Source organism: Galleria mellonella, unplaced genomic scaffold, assembly GCF_026898425.1.
Source record: "Galleria mellonella isolate WM207_F2 unplaced genomic scaffold, CSIRO_AGI_GalMel_v1 utg1917, whole genome shotgun sequence".
NCBI lineage: Eukaryota > Metazoa > Arthropoda > Insecta > Lepidoptera > Pyralidae > Galleria > Galleria mellonella.
The window spans coordinates 759,473-780,880 of NW_026442031.1; the positions used below are offsets into that span (position 1 = coordinate 759,473).

The window sequence follows — 21,408 nt, forward strand, 5'->3', positions numbered from 1 at the left end:
ATTAGTATTTGTTTTTCATTACTGCCCATTCAGAACACAATCTCAGCCAAAAAGAACAGATAAAAAACTCAACTGTTTGTTTTTCAAAAATTTTATATAAATAATGAATTTATGTGAATACAAACTACTTACTAAGCAGTATCAGATCATAATATTTAAAATATATAGTTATATAATTAAAACAAATCAAAAAAATAAATCAGTTGCAATTACTAGACCAGATCAGTCTCTATAGACAGCCGTTCACGAGTATGACGGATTTTTTCTTTTTATATAAATTTATTATTAATTATGAATTTTACGTGCCAGCATCTGGAGCCTTGCACTTTAATGACAACACCAATGTAATTACCGTATTTGCTCGCAAAATCATCATCATCATTGTATCAGCCTTTAATTGTCCACTGCTGCACCATAAGCCTCTCCCTTAGGGGTTTGCCAGAAGTTGTCACGCATGGCAGGCGGATTGGCAACCGCAGTTAGGCTTTGGAGATGTTTTAAGAGGGACGTTGCTGCGCATCCCTCGCCCTCCCTTAGTCGCCTATTACGATGCCCACGGGAAAGGAAAGGGTGGCATATTCTATGCCGGGACCACACGGCAAGTAAATGAATAACATTTATATTTTTGTACACATTAAAACATGTCTACAGGACGGACTTAACGCCTGATGGCATTCTCTACCAAACAACCGTTACGATAAACAGAGAGAGTAAATGGCGGTGTATAGATTAAAAAAAAAAATTGTACATACATTACATTGTATGATATTATTGTAACGTAATATCTCCAACTAATAACATCAATACTTATGGTGTACCAATTAAATTTATCTATGTCTATGTACTTACACAATAAACAGTGTTTTGTAAAGTTACGTTAGCTGTACCGATTGTTTCCTTGTAGTTCTACCGTTCGTACCATAGATAGTAGAACAAAACGGTCTGTTATAAAGTATTAATCTATGTATGTTTGAGTATCTGTCTGTCTAAGAACAAGGAATTGCGATAGAAGGAATGATAAAATAAAAACTGTCAATCATATGGTTGCCTCCTTTCTTCTTATGCAAATATAATTAGTAAAAAGGGGACGAAAGATACACCATCAGTTGCTATTTTTGTCAATCCATAGCAGGTTAGGGTACAGAAAATATTATACGGCCGTATAACCCTACCAAATTCAGATACAACCTGCTTACATACTTCATACATGAATTGTGTTGAATATATAATCTAGTAATTCATTAAAACAATAATTTTATATACACATTTTCTACCTACCTACCTGCGGCTTTATTTTGTTGATAACTTAGGACTTAGGACATAACATACTTGTATGTTATGTATGTATATCAATAATTACTAGTACCGCATTCGAGTATTCTGACACTTCCCTATGGTTGACTGGGAGAGAATGCTTTTAGCATTAAGTCCGCCATGTACACATAATATTTGTACTAATGAATAAATAAATAAAAGTACTTGTGTACTAAATTTCATTGAAATCCATTCAGCAGTGACAAACATCATATTTATTCTTTAATTCTTTCTACCCAAAGGTTGTCTAGAAGAGATTGCTTAGCAATAAGACCGCCTTTTGTACTACACTATATGTATTGAAAACTGTTCAACAAATCCTGTAATGTTGGTGCAATAAAGTGTTAAATAAATAAAATAAATCATATATAAATAGATTATTAGTATACTTCGAGTGAAGTACGACATACCATAAGCGGGCGGACGCTGCAGGGCGTCGTAGGGCGCGCACCACGAGCCCATCACCACGTTCTGTCCGTACAGCCCGCCGGCAACCGAGCCCACGCCGCCCACCCCGCCGCCGCCTGCACCGAAACAAACATAGGTCGTTAACAGCAAGTTATCAAACATTATACATGGTCTTTTCTTTGGGGGGAAAGGGATTGTTAGTAATGGAAACTGAGAATCCCATTGCTAGCAATATACCCAACTAGGTCGACCTCCTCGCGGTTCCCCCTGGAAACTATCATGGTTAATTCTTGATGAATTCATTATGATGGGCTAACTGGCCTGTTTTCATTCTCATCTATCACCCTTCACTGGTGCTCCGCCAGCGTATCCCGTTAGCGCAGGCGGGGTTACCATACCATTATCACCCATCAAAAAAAAAAACATTATACATAGAAAATATCTTATATCTTAGATTATATAGATAGAGTTTTTTTTTTAATGGGTGATAATGGAATAGTAACCACGCCCGCGCTATTGGTATACACCGGCGGGGCACCAGTGAGGGATGATAGATGAGGATGAAGCAGGTCAGTTAGCCCATCGTGACGAATTCAACAAGAATTGTTCACGATGGTTTCCAGGGGGACCCACGTGGAGGTCGACCTGAATGGATTCATTAGACCTCATTACTAACGATCCATTTCTCCCCGATATATAGATAGAATGTCTGCATACAAATGCTTCGAGAAAAGCGGGACAACTTTTTCATACAATTTTGCGTGCGTAAATAGTTACGAGTGATAGCTTCACTATATAATTTTAAATGTTATGTTTTATGTATTGTTAAATAATGCATATAGCTGATTTATAATGTTTCATACATTGTACGCTTGTATAGCATGACATGGAGATACTATTTAACTGATGTAATACCTTAATTCGACCTATGATTCATAATAAAGACATTTGTATTTGCGTATTTGCAATTTTGAATATTATTATATAGAATTTATAAGAAATTTCGGTATAACAATATAGAATTTCCTTACAAAAATTTAAATACAAACTTGCAACACTCATATTTTGACGTCGGTTACTGGTCCGACGGCAGAGTTATCAGCATTGCATCCAAATATAATATCAGGCATTCCGTCAGCTAATTGTCGCAAACCACGTGCACATCTGCCATTTGTTTATTCAGCGTCACTGATTACTGTATCTCATTGTGAATGCAGTGCAAGACAGAGAGGTTTTTTTTTAAGGAGGATAATGGAATGATAACCCCGCCTGCGCTATCGTTACACACTGGCTTGGCGTCAATGAGTGATGATAGGTGAGGATGGAGCAGGTCAGTTAGCCCATCGTGATGAATTCAACTAGAATTAGTCGCGATGGTTTCCAGGGGGACCACGTGGAGTTCGACCTGACAGGGTATATTGCTAGCAAAGGGGCTGTCAAACTCCATTAATAACAATCCCTTTCTCCCTACACAGAGGGATTACGTAAAGGTTAGTATAATGTAGAATGATTCATTTTAGTTGAATGATACTTATCATCGGTCATCGTCATTCTAATAATTCGTTTACGAGACATGGGTATGCTAATGTTTTCTCATAAAAAAAGCTTTATACGAGGAGGATGTTTGTTGCGAGATACGCTGTCCGGGCGGCTTAGTATAAAGTTCGTGTGTAGTTTTTTGCTAGCTACTACGCGTGGAATTCATTAGTAGGAAAATTAATATCACAGTCTATTTCTAGATGGCGCATTACGATTGATTAATTGACAGTGAATTCACAGGGTACAGAGGAATAACACCTGAGTCATTAGGAATGTCAACGCATGGGGGGTATTATGGGCGAAACAAAATACTCTGTTATGTTCATGGTACTGCTCATGCCTATAGGCGACGGTTACCACTTTCCATCAGGTGGATCGTCAGCTTGTTTGCCATTCTAAGTTGTATAAAAAAAAATCTAATTTGATGCAACAGTTTTTGTGTAATGTCGAAACAGATATACAGATATACAAAATTTCTTAAAATTGTTGTTATTATGTTGTATATGCAAATATACTGTTTCTATTAGACATATATATATTAATATGATATATAGGCATATTTTTTATTAATATATTATTTATTGTACACAAACATAATGTTAAAAACAATTAATTTTAAACGTAATGTACAAAGGCGAGCTTATCTCTAATAAGAGATTTCTTCCAGCAAACCTTTTCATGTGAATTAAATGTTATTTAAAAAAATAAAAATTTTGTTTTTAGATAATTCTATCGGTATATAACCATATAATTAACGATTTGATTTTCAATAGATGATAATGAAATAGTAACCCCGTCTGCGCTAACGGTATACGCTGGCGGGGCACCAGTGAGGGATGATAGGTGAAGATGAAAGGGCAGGTCAGTTAGTCCACCGTAATGAATACACCTGTAATTCAGCACGATGGTTTCCAGGGGGGACCACGCGGATGTTGACCTGATGGGACTGATAATACGCATTACTAACAATCCCTTCCCCCCTATAATTCGCTATTATCCCTCACCGGTAGCCAGCCGGAGTAAACCGATAGTGCAGGAGAGGTTACCTTTACATTATATGGGTTACCATTTCATTTATAATCCATTTAAAACATTCTAGTCGAGTCTAATTAGGATACTTATCAAATATTATTAATTTAATAAAATCAAATAAACAAAATGAATACAAAATAATTTTACACATCGCTTGTTTAAATTGAGGAAATTCAAGAATATTAGAAAATAATTAGACCGAATATACATAATATACTCTGTCAAAATATACTCTGTTATGTCCATGGTACTGCTCATGTCTATAGGCGACGGTTACCACTTTCCATAAGGTGGACCGTCAGCTTGTTTGCCATTCTAAGTTGTATAAAAAAAAAACATAGAGAGCTACATTTTATCCGACGCAAAAAAACTTAGGTACTAACAATTTTATTGTCGGAAACGACAGACACAGTGAATTCCTAAATTTCCCGTTACGCATATATGGAGATTACTGAAACCAACGCTTGTTCCTTGAAAACTTCAAGACAGTTGCGTATCTAAATAAAGTTAATTACACTTATCATCAAAGCCACTATACGTTATCGCACTATTTTGTTTATCCCGTCTCAAACTATGTCACACACGTCTATTGTCAATAAACATAACTAACCTGCAAGTATCGCCATGTTTTGCAACCAACTAGTCGACAACTTGAGCGCATCCATAATTGTAGGGATTAAAATTGTTATTGTTTTGAATTACAAGCTTAGTATGTTGATAACACGACTCTCTGGTCAGAGGTCAGCCAACTAACTGGTTGTGGTGTTTGGACGAGTGAGCGAGGGGACGGCGCCGGTCGCTCGCCTCTTATCACGCTGATTCACGAGCCTTCAATAATACCTACGGATCTACGGTGCTCTATGTATGTATGTATGTACGTATGTATACGGATAGCTGATTTCGTGGTAAACATTTGTAGTTTCCCTATGTAAGATGTAAAAGTTCACTGAACTGTATTTAGACAGATATTGTAAGCCTATCCTTCGAGCAGAAACAACCGCAACACGAGACACGACTGAGACATAGATACTAAATTTGGCGACTTTAAAAAACATCTATTTTTTAGTTAGTTCTGTACATAAATACCTACAATTTATACCTTAATCTCATTTATTTATAAAAATATTCTACAAATTTTAACTATTGTTTTGTTTTAACAAAGATTTTAACACTATATTGTCACTCAAATTTGGAATTTAGTGTATTTTTTTTATTCTCATTTGGAAAACAAATAGTAGAATTAACAGATAAAATAATTATAAACCAATAAAGTTTCCACTTTTAACTATTACATACAGAGCAAACGAGGTTCTAAATATAACAATAAATAAATACATATATATATATATATATATATATATATATATATAGATATATATATATATATAGATAGATAGATAGATAATAATAGAAATATAATATACCAGAGGGAGACTTCGTACAAAAGTCGATGGCTTGGGCACCTCTGCCCCATTCGTGTTTCAACCGTAAAGCAGTTGTGTTTGCATGGCTGTGTTTCGGTTTGAGGGGTGGGATATGGCGTGAATTTACTGGGTACAGAGGAATAACACCTGAGTCCTCAGGAATGGCAACGCATGGGCGGTATCATGGGCGAAACAGTATACTCTGTTATGTCCATGCTACTGCTCATGTCTATAGGCGACGGTTACCACTTTACACCAGGCGGGCCGTCAGCTTGTTTGCCATTGTAAGTTGTATAAAAAAAAAAATAGGAAAAAGACAAAATAGTTCAACAATTTAAATAGGTTTATTAGAGGATTGACTTTTTTTTTAATAAGCGGGTTAAGATTCCATAAAATTCAATTTGTTCCTTAAAATTTCTCATGTTTATATTAACGTTGTAATATTACATTGACATAATTTTGTTTTCCTCGTGTATTACGGATGTTATTTCCTCTTATTCTGTTACAGAGCAATCGTAAACTAGAACACTTCCAAAGTTTTCGAAGTTAGTCACACACACACACACACTAATGCGTCAATGGAATAACTAGTCAATCATCGGTAGTGTCATGTAATCATTCGTTCTACCAAACACTACCTATGGAAATCCCGACGTTAAACGGAGGGAAAAATATGAATGAATTTTTATATCTACACGTATTGTAAAGGAGAAGTATGCTTCGATTACTTGGAAGTGTAAAACGGCCACTTTGGTAATTCATTATAGCAACCTGAGACTATTAATATTATTCAAATTTAACTGACATTTTTCTCTGAGAATCGGTAAAATGGCCTGTAATTATTTGACGTAGGTTGCATTTTATTTAAAATCACACTCAGGAAATTATTTCATGATGATAATGTTTCAGAAATTTCCGATGAAACTTCAAATAGGATGCGGTTTTCAATTCAAATGTATCTTTTGAATGTGCCTCACTTGATAGTATCGAATTATGAAACAATTTTGATTATTTTTTTAGTGCATTTATTTCTTTGTTCCTCTCATACAAATTATCAATAATGTCACCTTGTTGTGAAACAATTTCTTAATTTGGATCCTATCTGGCCAGATTGAGTCTGTTAAAAATGAACTATAATTTAAAACACAGTTAATTGGTGTCGGTGTAAAAAAATGCAGTTAAATCCATAACCTCCAATTGAATATAAAGAATTTGGTGTAATAAAAGTATAAGTACTATTTGTATATGCGACTTCATCCACATAAAAAGCAGCTCATATCTTTCTCCATTTACAGCTACAAAATTTCATTAAGGTACCCAGAGGGAGACTTTATACAAAAGTCGTTTGCTTGGGCACCTCTGTCCTATTCATGTTTCTACCGTGAAGCAGTTGTGTTTGCATGGCTATGTTTCGGTTTGAAGGGTGGGATCTGGCGTGAATTTACAGGGTACAGAAGCCAAACAGTCCTCAGGAATAGCAACGCATGAATCATCATGGGCGACATAGTATACTCTATTATCTTTGTGATACTGTTCATGTCTAAAAGCGACGGTTACCACTTTCCATCAGGTGGGCCGTCAGCTTGTTTGCCATTCAAGTTGCATAAAAAAAATTAAATAGTTCTATTAAATCGCCGAAAGGCGTCAAACCAACTCGGCCTTTTAATTATGTAAGGAATAAATAATTTAGAAATATTATGAATCACTTAAACGACCCTTTCTATGCTCCCTTTCTGTCAAAGCGACCTTTTAATACGAGTAATATAGAATACGACCTAGACTGAATATAGACTTAATTGATGGAGTGTCGTGGAGTTTCCCCATTCATTTAAAACTGCGTAAACAATAGACTTTTGAATGATGTTGACAAGCAAATGAATAAATAATAATTCCTTTATTTATTTATTTATTTTTTAAAAGATACATCAACAATATAAATACATACATTAATTTTAATTGATATACAGGGCTTGCATCTTGCATTTACACCAATTACAGATGTACACGACATTTTCTTAAGTCACCGATTGCATATTAACAAAACTAACACCAACAAAACAATAAAAAAAAAAACGTTATACAAGCAAAAAATGCGTTTACACAATTTGCTATCAGTGATTACTACAGTGATCGTAGTAATGACCGAGTGACTAGTGAAATTAGTACATATCTATTGCCATTTATGAAATATATCCACATTAACATAATTGTGGTTATATGTTATATATCTATACTATATTCAGGGTAGGCAGAAGATACAATTTGTAGACGTGTTCTTCTCCTGCTGTGAGTGTTTGGAAAAATTTAAAAGTGGATTTAATTAGATTTTGATGTCGGAAAAGTAATTAATATAAATAAACCAACTAGGAAATTGCGTATACAGTTAGAAAGAGATATGTATATCTCTCTCTTTTATTCTCTGTGTATACGGCATACGGGTATGCGACCCCGAACTCCTGAGCAGTCCCAATCCTTTCCACAACTGCAGTGCACTCCCCTTTCTTTTCCAACATAAGTATTATTCCTCTTATTCCAATTTGCCAATGCCTTATGCCAATTTCCTTTACACATTTCCAGCGTTCCCTTCCTTTTTTCCTCAATCCTTTCTTCCATAACGTAGGTGGCGGGAACCACCAACAAACACTTTCCCAAAGAGGGTTGAAGTCGTCTTTTTGTAATATGGATAAAAACATATTGCGTCGACCCAAAATAATTGGGATAAGGGTAGGAAGATGACGATGATGATAAAGGTGGTGATGATGATGATAAGACACGTACCGTAACCGTCGTGGTGCGCGGCGTGGTGGTGATGCCACACATTCTGGTGCGGGGCGAAGTGAGCGGCGTACTGCTGCAGGCGGCCGCCGCCGGCCATGTAGCCCAGCCCGTAGCCCTCGGCGCAGTCCCCGCCGCCGCCGCCGCCGCCGTAGCCGCCGCTCGCGCCGCCGCCGCCCCCGAACATGTTGCACTCACTACACGCTCACAACTGCTGCTGCATGCTCTTCTTACACTTGTTTATCTGTGAATAAAATAAAAGTATATAAAGTATATAAAAAAATAGACTTTGGTCTATGCCAATCTAACCAACAAACTCTGGGGAGACCAATGGTGCTGCTAGTACCCATTATTCACAATCTCTTCTCCCACTATCCCATTCGAGTTTTTACCATGAAATAACTGTGCTTGTATGTTGCATGCTTTATTTTAAAGAGTGGATTTTTTTTAATAGATGATAATGGAATGGTAACTCCGCCTGCGCTATCGGTATACGATGGCCAGACACCAGTGAGAGGTGAGGGTGAAAGTAGGTCAGTTAGTCCATCATGAAGAATTCCGTAAGAATTAACCACGATGGTTTCCAGGGGAACCGCGTGGACGTCGACCTGATAGGGCACATAGCTAGCAATGAAACTGTTAGATCCCATTACTAACAATCCCTTTCACCCCAAATAAAATTATATAGTAAAATGCCAAGTGGTCCCGGCATAGAATAGGCCACCCCTTCCTTTCCCGTGAGTGTTTTTTTTATGGGTGAAAATGGTATGGTAACCCCGCCTGCGTTAACGGGATACGCTGGCTGAGCACCAGTGAAGGGTGATAGATGAGAATGAAAACAGGCCAGTGAGCCCATCATGATGAATTCATCAGGAATTAACCATGATAGTTTCCAGGGAGTACCGCGAGGAGGTCGATCTGGTTGGGTATATTGCTAGCAACGGGATTCTTAGTCTCCACTAACAATCCCTTTCCCCCATCCCGTGGGTGTTGTAAGAGGCGACTAACTCTTAAAACATCTCCAAAGTCTAACTGCGGTTGCCATTCCGCCTGCCAAGCGTGGCAACTACTGGCAAAACCTCCCAAGGGAGAGGCTTATGTTCAGCAGTGGACAGTAACGTCTGATATGATGATGGCATGGTGATACAATAAAATACAAATTATTTTATTATTTAAACCGCCACCAAGTATCTTTGCACATCCTAAAGGTTGACTGGTAGAGAGTACTTACTCGCATTAGCTTTAAGTTTGCATTTGATAAAAATGTGGTGATGGTTTTTTAACTTATAATATAAAACTTAGAATGGTAAACAAGCTGACGGCCCACCTGATGGAAAGTGGTAACCGTCGCCTATAGACATGAGCAGTACCATGCACATAACAGAGTATACTGTTTCGCCCATAATGCCCCCCATGCGTTGCCATTCCTGAGGACTCAGGTGTTATTCCTCTGTACCCAGTAAATTCACGCCATATCCCACCCTTCAAACCAAACACAGCCATGCAAACACAACTGCTTCAAGGTAGAAACACGAATGGAACAGAGGAGCTCAAGCAAATGACTTTTGTGCAGTCTCCCTCTGGTATCTTATTTATTTAATTGTACTCTATTCTAATCAATATGTCCCTGTCACCAGTGAAACCTAAATACAGTATAAAAGTCCTTTTTACACCCCAAAATGTTTAAAATATAACAAGAATACTACATCGAAACTGAAATGCGAATACGCTAATTGAAAACTGGAAAGGTTCGCTGTTAGGCGCCTAATTATGTATATTACGATTATGTATGTGAGTGTACTGTTCAAATCGCTCCGATATCTGTTTTCGAGAAGCTTTCAGATTGTTTATAGATTCTTTATCTCGCTCGCTCATTAATGGAAGTGCACGCTTTGTTAATTAATATTTAATACGATAATGAAGGGCGTAATTATGTCGGAGTGTTTTGGGACTCTAAACTGAACGTTCCAGCGTGCCACCATTATTACGGAGCTGATCCAGATCGATCGGTTCATGTTTTATCTCTTCATTATATTGTTTCCAACAATTATTATTATTACAAGCACTTGTACGTGTAGATAGATTATTTGCTTAATCAAAATTCTCTGAACAGGTAATAGTAATTTAAACAGACTATGGATAAAAATAAATATTGTTTTAATTATTTGTCGTGTGCCAATAAACCTAAGATAATTACATGCTTTTTTACTTTTTATTTATTTCCCCATCTCTGAAGGGGAAAAAACCGGTCAATTGCGAGTCGGACTTGTGCACCGAGGGCCCGTACAAATTATAATTAAATTTAAAAAAAATCACATCTGTGATCTAACTACAAATTCACTAATTAATTTACTAATACTGTACGACATTACTTTTTGCCAAATTACAGCTGTATGTTTTGATTTTCTTGCAAATGTCAAAATATATCGTATAAAGCGTATTGTGCATTATATTTTAATGATTTCCCACGGTTGTATCTTTTGTTAACTCAGAAATTTTAATTTTTTTCAAGGCTACGAGATTACAAAGATGAGTATTTGATATTAATTTCAGCTGATACCTCCACGTGTTGCTGAGAAAAAGGATCTTGACAAACGAAACAACAAAGTGAACCCTAAAAATTGAAATTAAATCAGAATAATGATTTAGTAAATACAAAAATACATGATAGTTTTGGGTACTTTCTTTGAAACACCATAACACAAATCCTATTGAGCTAGAATGTAACAAAACAAATAAATTTAAAAGAACATTGTAAATTAGTTTCTACGGGAATCTGTGAGCGGAAGAATAAAGGGTTTTTGTTATCCAGATATAGTCTCTAGAAACTATACAAAGTTTGGAGTTATAATTAATTTACAATTCATTAATTTTTTTTTGTAATTCGAATAAAAATTTGATGGTTGTTTATAAAAAATGTTGTAATACTCGTATTATTTATTAATTATATTAATTGTAAGTAAAAATGCCTTCTGTTCACTTGATGTGATATACATACATATTTTGATATAATTCACTTTTTTATCAATTTAACGTTTTATAAAAAAAAAAAAAAAAAACTATATCTATCAAAATAAGTATATAAAATTTTTGTATTATTTAATCATTGCTGTCAATATCTGAACTTTAACAACATGAATTTAATTATTTTATATATCAATTAACTTAACTTTATGGACACTCACTATTATATATGGTTCCTTTCATACATGTGCTTATATTACTTGCATACACCCACTCTAACTTGCCTACCTCGCTATGGAATCAAAATTTTTGTTTGTATAAGTAAAATCCGTTATTGGCTGTATTCATAAGAGGCTTAGCATGTAAGTTATTTTTTAAGAGCTGTGGATTTTTGTATAAAATAAAATAGAAAATAAATAAAGGTTTATTTTGAACAGTGGTAATTCTATAATTTATATTTATAATAAGGTAATAGGAAAATGCTTCTCGTATTTTCCTATAAAAATTATAAAAATTTAATTTTAGGATTTCGATATAAATAGTGCCTACATCACAAACTGTACAATTATTTCTCTACATTATATTCATAATGTTATAAAAAACTAATAGCTACATTATAAAATAAAACCGCATCCGGAACTACAATAACGTTTCCTCAGCACGCTCTTGATCGTTTTTTTTTTAATTGAAAATTATCTAAAAAAATGTATTTTTACAATTGAAACGTGTAACATTGTAAATCACTTGCGATTATGGCGTATCAGGCGTGATATGATGCAGTGATGATACGGCACGTACCCCTCGACTTTGTTGCCATATCTCACCACGTAGCGGGCAAATAAATTTATATTCTATAACTTTTACAAAACGTTCAAATTGCCAGTAAATCGTGTATTGCCACAGTGACACACTTACCTAATACCACAATCATTTAATCACTATCGACGTGTAATTATGTCGGTGAAGGTGATGACAGAAATTTACTAAATACGTACCGGTAAACTGGTATCGAGTGATTATTATTTTTGATGCAATTAATTACCAATTTTGTGGTAAATATTGGTGATATTTTAAATAATCATTTTCCAATATTAAGACTATCATAATGTGTTAACATTGCTGTAGATTTATCTCGTCTTTACGTATCACAATGTGAGTTATTCTTTCTTATCTACATTTAGATATCTGCTTATAAACGTTTGTAACGTGGTATGTTTATGTTGATAGTGGTATTATCTCTGTACAAAGATATGGAATGAAACAGTTGCTTATCGAGTTCACTGTTCATGCAATGATGGACACTTTACACGATTAAAATCGCCTGATACATATTTTTTAATCGTTATAATTGCAAAGTTGAAAATTATGGCAGCCATGTAAAGATGTCATTACTACATGTAGTTTGCGTGCTCATTTTTGGCCGTGTACAATACAAACAAACATCTATTGAGACCTGTGGCTAAACTATTAGAGTTTCTTTTTTTAAATTTAGGTTAAAAAATATTTTAACAAACGAGAAATGCACAAACACACAGTACAGTTGTTTTTGAATACAGTATAGTTGCTATGAGCAGTACCATGGACATAACAGAGTATACTATTATGTCCATGGTACTGCTCATGTCTATAGACGACGGTTACCACTTTCCATCAGGTGGACCATCAGCTTATTTGCCATTCTAAGTTGTATAAAAAAAATACTGTTTCGCCCGTGATACCCCGCATGGGTTACCATTCCTGAGGACTCAGGTGTTATTCCTCTGTACTGTACTGTAGTAAATTTACGCCATATCACACCCTTCAATTCAATTGAATTTACAGGGTAATTCACGACATATTCTACCCTTCAAACCGAAACACAGCCATGCAAACACAACTGCTTCACGGTTGAAACACGAATGGGACAGAGGTACCCAAGCAATCGTACAAAGTCTCTCTCTTTTTCATGACTCAATTTTATGATTATGTTATAATAATATTTCAATTCAGTGCCAGTGATAATCGACCAGTGTAGAATGGGCTACCCCTTTATTTCTTGTAGGTGTCGTGAAAGGTGATTAAGGAAACTTACCAGAGGGAGACTTTGTACAAAAGTCGATTGCTTGGACACCTCTGTCTCATTCGTGTTTCTACCGTGAAGCATCACGGGACAGAGGTGCCCAAGCAAAGGACTTTTGTACAATGTCTCCCTCGTTTGTCTGCCATTCTAAGTATTACAATAAGCTTTCTTGTTTATTGAAAACTGAGAAACGTTCTAGCGTTTATATATAGCGTTTGTACATGAAATTCTCAGAGTAAACTTTATAAACGTTTAATCAGAAGTTGGCCGTGTAAACGGGGACAGCCTCGAGCAACGAGTGTGTATACCTACAAGGATAATATAATGTTACGCATCAATTACCATGAATTATTGATTCCCGACAATCCCAATATATAGAATTAGCTCACGGTTTTGCTAATCTCGCCACGTCTGGCTGCTTTGTTATGTGTTTTTTTCCTTAAATTCAAAATGTACAGCTCATATTTTATTTAAAGTACAATGCCAAATTTTGAGTTACAAAATCTTTAGTAGATACAAATCTTTAATTCAAATTAATTTAGTAATTTGTTCGAATTTTATTTTTCTACCTAATTAAAATATATTAAATTATGAAAATATTTACAATTACATAAATATAGAATTATCTCAAGGTTAATGTACTTTGAAATTGAAAAGGAAATTAAGCCAAATATCTATTCTGCAATTATTTCTGTACGTTACCAGAGGGAGACTTTGTACAAAAGTCGATTGCTTGGATACCTCTGTCCCATTCGTGTTTCAACCGTGAAGCAGTTGTGTTTGCATGGCTGTGTTTCGGTTTGAAGGGTAGGATATGGCGTGAATTTACTGGGTACAGAGGAATAACACCTGAGTCCTCAGGAATGGCAACGCATGGAAGGTATCATGGGCGAAATATGTCCATGCTACTGCTCATGTCTATAAGCGAAAGTCATAACTTTCCATCAGGTGGGCCGTCAGCTTGTTTGCCATTCTAAGTTGTATAAAAAAAAAATACGTTCTAAATCAATTCGCACCAAATTCTGGGATTAACTTCAGTTCTGTTATGACCACAACGTGGTGCAATCTATGTCGAAATGTTGGCAATAAAAATCGATTATGTACCTAGGTACTATTTACCTGTAATATTGTGGATTCCAATAGGTATAAAATGTTGAAAACAAATGCTTACCTTCTGTCTTTCATATAAAAATGCAATATTAGCTATAAATAGAACAAGCTAAGATCGTAAGCAGTATATATAAGAAATATGAATGGACAATATAAAATAAAATCCTTACAACATTATTCGAATAGGAAATAATAATGAATTAAATTTATTAATCATTATAAGAACTAATAATTATTTAAGAATATTTATTTATAACGCTCTCTCTTTTCGTTTAAGAGTTTCCTCTTGTCGATGCAACTAATTCATGCATCTTCCTCCAGCCAGCTCTATCCCAGGCCATATCCTTGATCTACCTATACGACATGACACCTACTGTTTCCTTTATCTGTCCCATGTAGTTATTCCTCGGTCTTCCTCTTCCTCTTTTACCCTCTATTTTTCCTTCTACTATATTCTTAAAAAATCGTCATGTCGTATAAGGTAGCCCAGCATTTTGCCTCTTCTATTCTCTATTATTTTAATTAATGTTCTTTTTTCGTTCACTCTTTTTTCTTTTCTTTTCTTTTATATATATTTTTTTATAACGTATTGTAGTAAAAACGGATCATGTTTTAAAAATACCTATTTGTATGTAAAGTACTAGGTATCCTAGGATATAAAAAAGCTAAAAAGAATAACAATTACTTATTTACTTTATGAGACGAGATTTTTTTTAACATTTAATAATTCTATAATGTTAAAGGTGCACTCATCTCCAGCCAACTATATAAATAAATGAAACTACGCGTAGGGTTGTCACCTAGTCAAGTGTTATTGTAATTCATTATTTGTACGTGATACGTTCATATAGTTTGTTACTCAATTAAGTTTAAAAAGATGAACAGTTTTGAATGAAATACATGATTTAAATTAATACAATGAGGTCAAATTATAAATTAAAAATATATAATTTTTCCCGAGTTAATATTTGAAGCGAGAAAAAAATTCATGTCAGAAGAGTATAGATGGCGTGGCGTATTACAGTTCATCATATTTTTTTACTTATTTTCTATCATCTTTCATTTTCTGTCTCTCTCATTCCTAATTTAAGTGTCGAACGGTTAACATTAGGCTTATTTGCCCCGTTTAGAGGTGAAACACGTGTCACAAAATGTGCGTGAACATAATAGTAGTCGGAGATTGATAGCTAATGTGGAACGTTCAACTTTTGGTAAGAAGAATAGTGGTCAATCTCCGAATGTTGGCAATCGCATACATACTCGTAGCGGAATGAAACAAAAGAATTGTAATAAAATAACCAGTGATATGGAATTCCGCAAAATAACATCTAGTTTAGGAAAACAGTCTCAGTTTCAGTATTATTTCTCCTGATGTTGTGACTAGATAAAGAGAACTAACTATTACATCAAGCATTATATTATTTACCCGTTTCTATTAATTAATAATACGTTACTATTTTTCACATAATTAATAAGTTTTTTTTCTTTTAAATTTTAAACGCAGTGGGTGGTGACAGATTTAATTTAAGGATTAGAGCCAGCCCTAGCCGCTCTGTTTATTCTAATTAGAAGCACCAGCAACATTTATACGACAGCGAACTGATCATATTTTTGCTGTTTATGCAAAAGTCTTGTTGCCTTCCACGTTATCAGATCTCGACAATGTTCTTACTTACTAAACTATATAGTTAGCAGGCTGCGGACCGACATACGGATACACTCAATTTGTATACATATATCTATGTTACTTGGCTACATAATGAATGGTATGTATTTGTGAGAATAGACTCTGGTCTATGCAAATTTACCAGCAAACCCCGGGTGGCAGGGGGGAAAGGGATTGTTAGTAATGGAGACTGAGAATCCGATTGCTAGCAATATACCCAACCAGGCCAACCTACTCGCGGTTCCCCCTGGAAACTATCATGGTTAATTCCTAATGAATTTATAATGATGGGCTAACTGGCCTGTTTACATTCTCATCGATCACCCTTCACTGGTGCTCCGCCAGCGTATCCCGTTAGCGCAGGCGGGGTTACCATATAATTTTCACCCATAAAAAAAAAAACCCCGGGTAGCAGGGATTGTTAGTAATGCGGACCGTAACTAGCAAAATACCATGTTAAGTCGGCCCCTCGTGGTCCCCCTGGAAACCATCGTGTTGAATTTCATCACGATGGGCTAACTGACCTGCATTTCATTCTAATCTATATTCCCTTACAGGTATCAGCGCCTGCGCTACCAGTATACTCCGTGAGGTGCTAATGAAGGATGAACAGGTTTTTTTAAGGGGTGATAATGAAATGGCTGGGCAACAGTGATAGATGATTGGTGATAAAAAAGCAGGCCAATTAGTCCATCGTGACGAATTCAACGATAAATTAATCATGATAGTTTCCAGGGGGAACCGCGTGGAGGTCGACCTGATAGGGTATATTGATAACAATGGGGACTAACCTCCTCATTACTAACAATCTTTTTTCCCCCCGGATGTAACAGATCAAGCGGCCCATCACGACAATTTTAAAAACAGTTAACCACGATGGTTTACAGGAGGAACTGTAAGGAGGTTGATCTAATGGGGTACATTACTAGCATTGGTGCTGCTAGTCCCCATTACCAACAATCCCGTCTCCCGTGTGCAATGTTGCATGTTTTATTTTGAAGGGTGGGTTATTATAGTAACAATGAAATTACAGTCACAGAGATACGAGTATAACACCACATGCAGAGGGAAAGGGATGGTTAGTAATGGATTCTAATAGTCCCATTGCTAGCAATATACCCTATTAGATCGACCTCCACGCTGTTCTCTCTGGAAATCATCGTGGTTTATTCTTGTTGAATTCTTCACAATGGGCCGACTGACTTGCTTTCATCTTCACCTATTATCCCTCACTGGTGCCCCGCCAGTGCATACCGACAGCAGTGCATACCGAGGCGGAGTTACTATTCCATTTTGACATATTGAAAAAAATACCATATAATAGCTTTTAGCTTCCCAAAGAGGGTTGAAGTCAGGCAGGCGGCCGGTCGTAAAAGTATAAGTCAAATCCTTTAGTAATATGGATAAAACCATATTACGCTGACCCCAAATAGTAATTGAGGTAAGGGTAGGAAGGTGACGATGATATATTTTTTTTTTATACAACTTAGAATGGCAAATAAGCTGACGGCCCACCTGATGGAAAGTGGTAACCGTCCCCTATACACATGAGCAGTACCATGGACATAACAGAGTGTACTGTTTCGCACATGATACCCTGCATGCGTTGTCATTGGGACCCAGGGAGTCACAGGGACCTCTGAAAAATACCTGTGGTACCTAAGCAATCGTCTTTTGAACAAAGTCTCCCTCTGGTAAGCTTTTAGGAGTGTCCCTATACTATGAAAATGTGCGGGATTAGTGGGCTGTCAGCTCGATTGCTATTGTAAGGCGCATAAAAAATATTGGAATAAAATTAATAATGTTTCGACTCGTGAACAATAATGGCTGATATAAATATACGATAATAATAACAAAGCAAATGAGAATAATCTAAACTGTAGTACTTCAATGACCTGATTGCGGTATAAAATAATATACGACAGATATAACGATATAGTTTATTTTTCACATAATCGTCGTCATATAAACCATCTACCGTTCACTCATCCCTCGGGGGGAGAGAGGGGGGTTTCTAGTAGTTTTGGTAGAGGGGCTGTCAACTACAGTTTTTTTTTTAAATGGGTGATAATTTTTTTTATACAACTTAGAATGGCAAACAAGCTGACGGCCCACCTGATGGAAAGTGGTAACCGTCACCTATAGACATGCGCAGTACCATGGACATAACAGAGTATACTGTTTCGCCCATGATACCCCCCATGCGTTGCCATTCCTGAGGACTCTGGTGTTATTCCTCTGTACCCAGTAAATTCACGTCATATCCCACCCTTCAAACCGAAACACAGCCATGGAATGGAATGGTTACCGCGCTATCGGTATACACCGGCGGGGCACCAGTGAGAGATGATAGGTGAGGATGAAGCAGGTCAGTTAGCCCATCGTGACGAATTCAACAAGAATTGTTCACGATGATTTCCAGGAGAAATCACATGGAGGTCGACCTAATAGGGCATATTGCTAGCAATGGGGCTGTCAAACTCCATTGCTAACAATCCCTTTCCCCCCCAACGTCAACTTTGGTGGTCAACAGTCGAGCTTTGGTGATGTTTTAAAGGAGACGTTGCTGTCCCTTTCTCGACCATTAAGCAACCTTACTCGCCTCGACGCCCATGAGAAAGGAAGGGGAGGCGCATTCTATGTAGGTGTCCACTTAAACTTAAAACTGCTACAGAAAATTTCTTCAGAGACAACACGAAGTAGGGGCGATCAAAATGCAATTATTTTACGAAACATGTTAGATATTAGATGACCTTCGTGGCGCAGTTGAGTGCACTTTGCTTTAAACAATAGAGGTCTTATATCCGAATTGCCCCCTGTGTTGTAAAAAAAAGTGATTTCAAACGGAGGGCGTAACGAAAGGTGTGCTCTTCAAATTTGTACCAATTAGTAGAAGCGCTGAAATATATGAGTTCATTTGCAAAAAACATAAAATGTACACGTGTAGATATGAGTGAGTGCATTGGGTGCTCAGCTCCGAACCCCGAGAGCGGACGGGTACTGGCGAACCGACCCACAGACACCGAGAGATTTATAGCGGTCCCCGACAATATGAGGTGGTGTGTTTATTGCGTTCCATATTGCACGATACACTTAATGGATTGGCTTAAAATGTTATTAAAAAAAAAAACAATAAAGAAACGAGTCTATCTGTTCTCCTTTTACCTTCAATGGTTCGTGGTTCACGATTCAAATGTATGTTTTTTCATAATTAATGGGTACTTTTCACGATTTTATGTGCGGCTCACAGCGATATTTTATCAATTGTGCATCGATATTAATGATTCCTTTTTCTTAACTAAATAGTCTACGTTAAAGGTGATCCCATACTAACTTAATACTGTATAAAATTATTCATTTTATTTATTTTATTTAATTCTTTATTGTACACACCAGTTATAAGAATATGTATAAGAATACAGAGGTAATCTGAGGTTAATGATCTAATGTTAAAATTACATAATACATGCTGTTTAAAATTTTGAAAAATGTTAAAATATCGTTCCTATGGACTATTAGGATAGGATTTATGATGAACGAAATGTTAAGCTCCATTTACCGGGTCGATTTGGATACGAACAAAAACACGAAATTGAGGCCGAAATTTCGGAATTTCATTTCATGGTAGACCACAAGATGTCAAAAGCGAGCTTAACTCTAATAGAGTTTTCTTCCAGCAACACCCAAAGTGAAAAGGATTTTAGTGTGAACTAACAATATTTTGGTGAAGGTGATGATACTAGCTGCAGTCCGCGGGTTTTCCCCGCGTGAATAAGTAAGTATATAAAATATCCCGTGTACTGAGTTAGAAATTAACCCACTCGTGTACAAAATTTCATTCGAATCCGTTCAATAGTTTTTATGTAAAAACGTAACAAATATCTATTGGTCCATCCATCCATAGTTACAAACTTCCGTTGTTATTATATTAATAGGATAATTAAGTGGCATAGCATATATTAACTAGAGGATATATATATATATATATATATTATAATTATATATATGATGTATTTAACCAGAGGGAGACTTTGTACAAAAGTCGATTGCTTGGGTACCTCTGTCCCATTCGTGTTTCTACCGTGAAGCAGCTGTGTCTGCATGGCTGTGTTTCAGTTTGAAGGGTGGGATATAGCGTGAATTTACTGGGTACAGAGGAATAACATCTGAGTCCTTAGGAATGGCAACGCATGGGGGGTATCATGGGCGAAACAGTATACTCTGTTATGTCCATGGTACTGCTCATGTGTATAGGCGACGGTTACCACTTTCCATCAGGTGGGCCGTCAGCTTGTTTGCCATTCTAAGTTGTATAAAGAAAAATGCTGTGGTTGCCTCTAAATATTGCCTCTAATGAACAGTTAGCCGTAATCCACTAGTGTAATGTATCGAAATGTTTCGCTGTATCTTATGTTGATGATCCTAAATAAATAAATAAATAAATATTTGACGTCCACGAACATCGAGAAGACACGTGAAATGTATAAATAGTGTAAGGGTTGCCGCACGTGCGTCAATTGTGAGTTATGACGACACGAGACTCCTGGAGCTCTAACACGTCATTAGCGGGATGCCGTGCGTGCCGGGCGTGCCGGGCGTGCCGGCGTGCCGGCGTGCTGCGGCTGACACCTCGTAAACATGCTGACGCTAATCAATATTCATTACAACCTGAGTCTCCGGGGTCGGTGACAACTGCGCTGCAAGGCGGAAGAGGTTGTTTCCAGCATGGAAAGAATGTGAGTGAGACACTAAGAATTATTGCGAAATTGCCAGATAATGTTTGATACTTCGAATTGCAAACGAGTGGACGACCTATCTGATGGAAAGTGGTGACTGTCACCTATTGACATGAGCAAGTCGCAAAATACATTGCAATGCCTATGGTACACTTAATGTCTCTCTAGAGAGAGATTGTACTTCTGGCAGAAAGTCTGCTTGTTAACGATTCTAAGTATCATAAAAAAGTCGTTTGCGTGGATACCTTTGTTCCACTCATGTATCTGCTATTTCGGTTTGAAGGGGTATATATAGATAATTATCATTTTCCATCACATTATAATAAAGAACACTGTGTATCCCAAATGGTACAGCACGACCACAGGCTGGGTAGAAGTACA

The 21,408-nt window shown here is 36.5% G+C and overlaps 1 protein-coding gene across 4 annotated transcripts in view; it reads right to left on the reverse strand.

Moving 5' to 3' along the window:
• LOC113520067 (GATA-binding factor A-like) overlaps window positions 1–21,408 on the reverse strand; it is a 106,009-nt gene that overhangs the window by 15,110 nt on the left and 69,491 nt on the right. For 2 of the 4 annotated variants that reach the window (XM_052894157.1, XM_052894156.1), the window contains exons 3-4: window positions 8,496–8,736; window positions 1,725–1,838 (exon numbers count right to left, since the gene is read on the reverse strand). In XM_052894157.1, coding sequence (XP_052750117.1) covers window positions 1,725–1,838; window positions 8,496–8,679 — 298 coding nt within the window. In that variant the 5' untranslated portion in view covers window positions 8,680–8,736. Of the gene's footprint in view, window positions 1–1,724; window positions 1,839–4,903; window positions 5,059–8,495; window positions 8,737–21,408 lie in introns of those variants that run through there. The other 2 variants (XM_052894159.1, XM_052894158.1) reach the window with 1 other exon arrangement.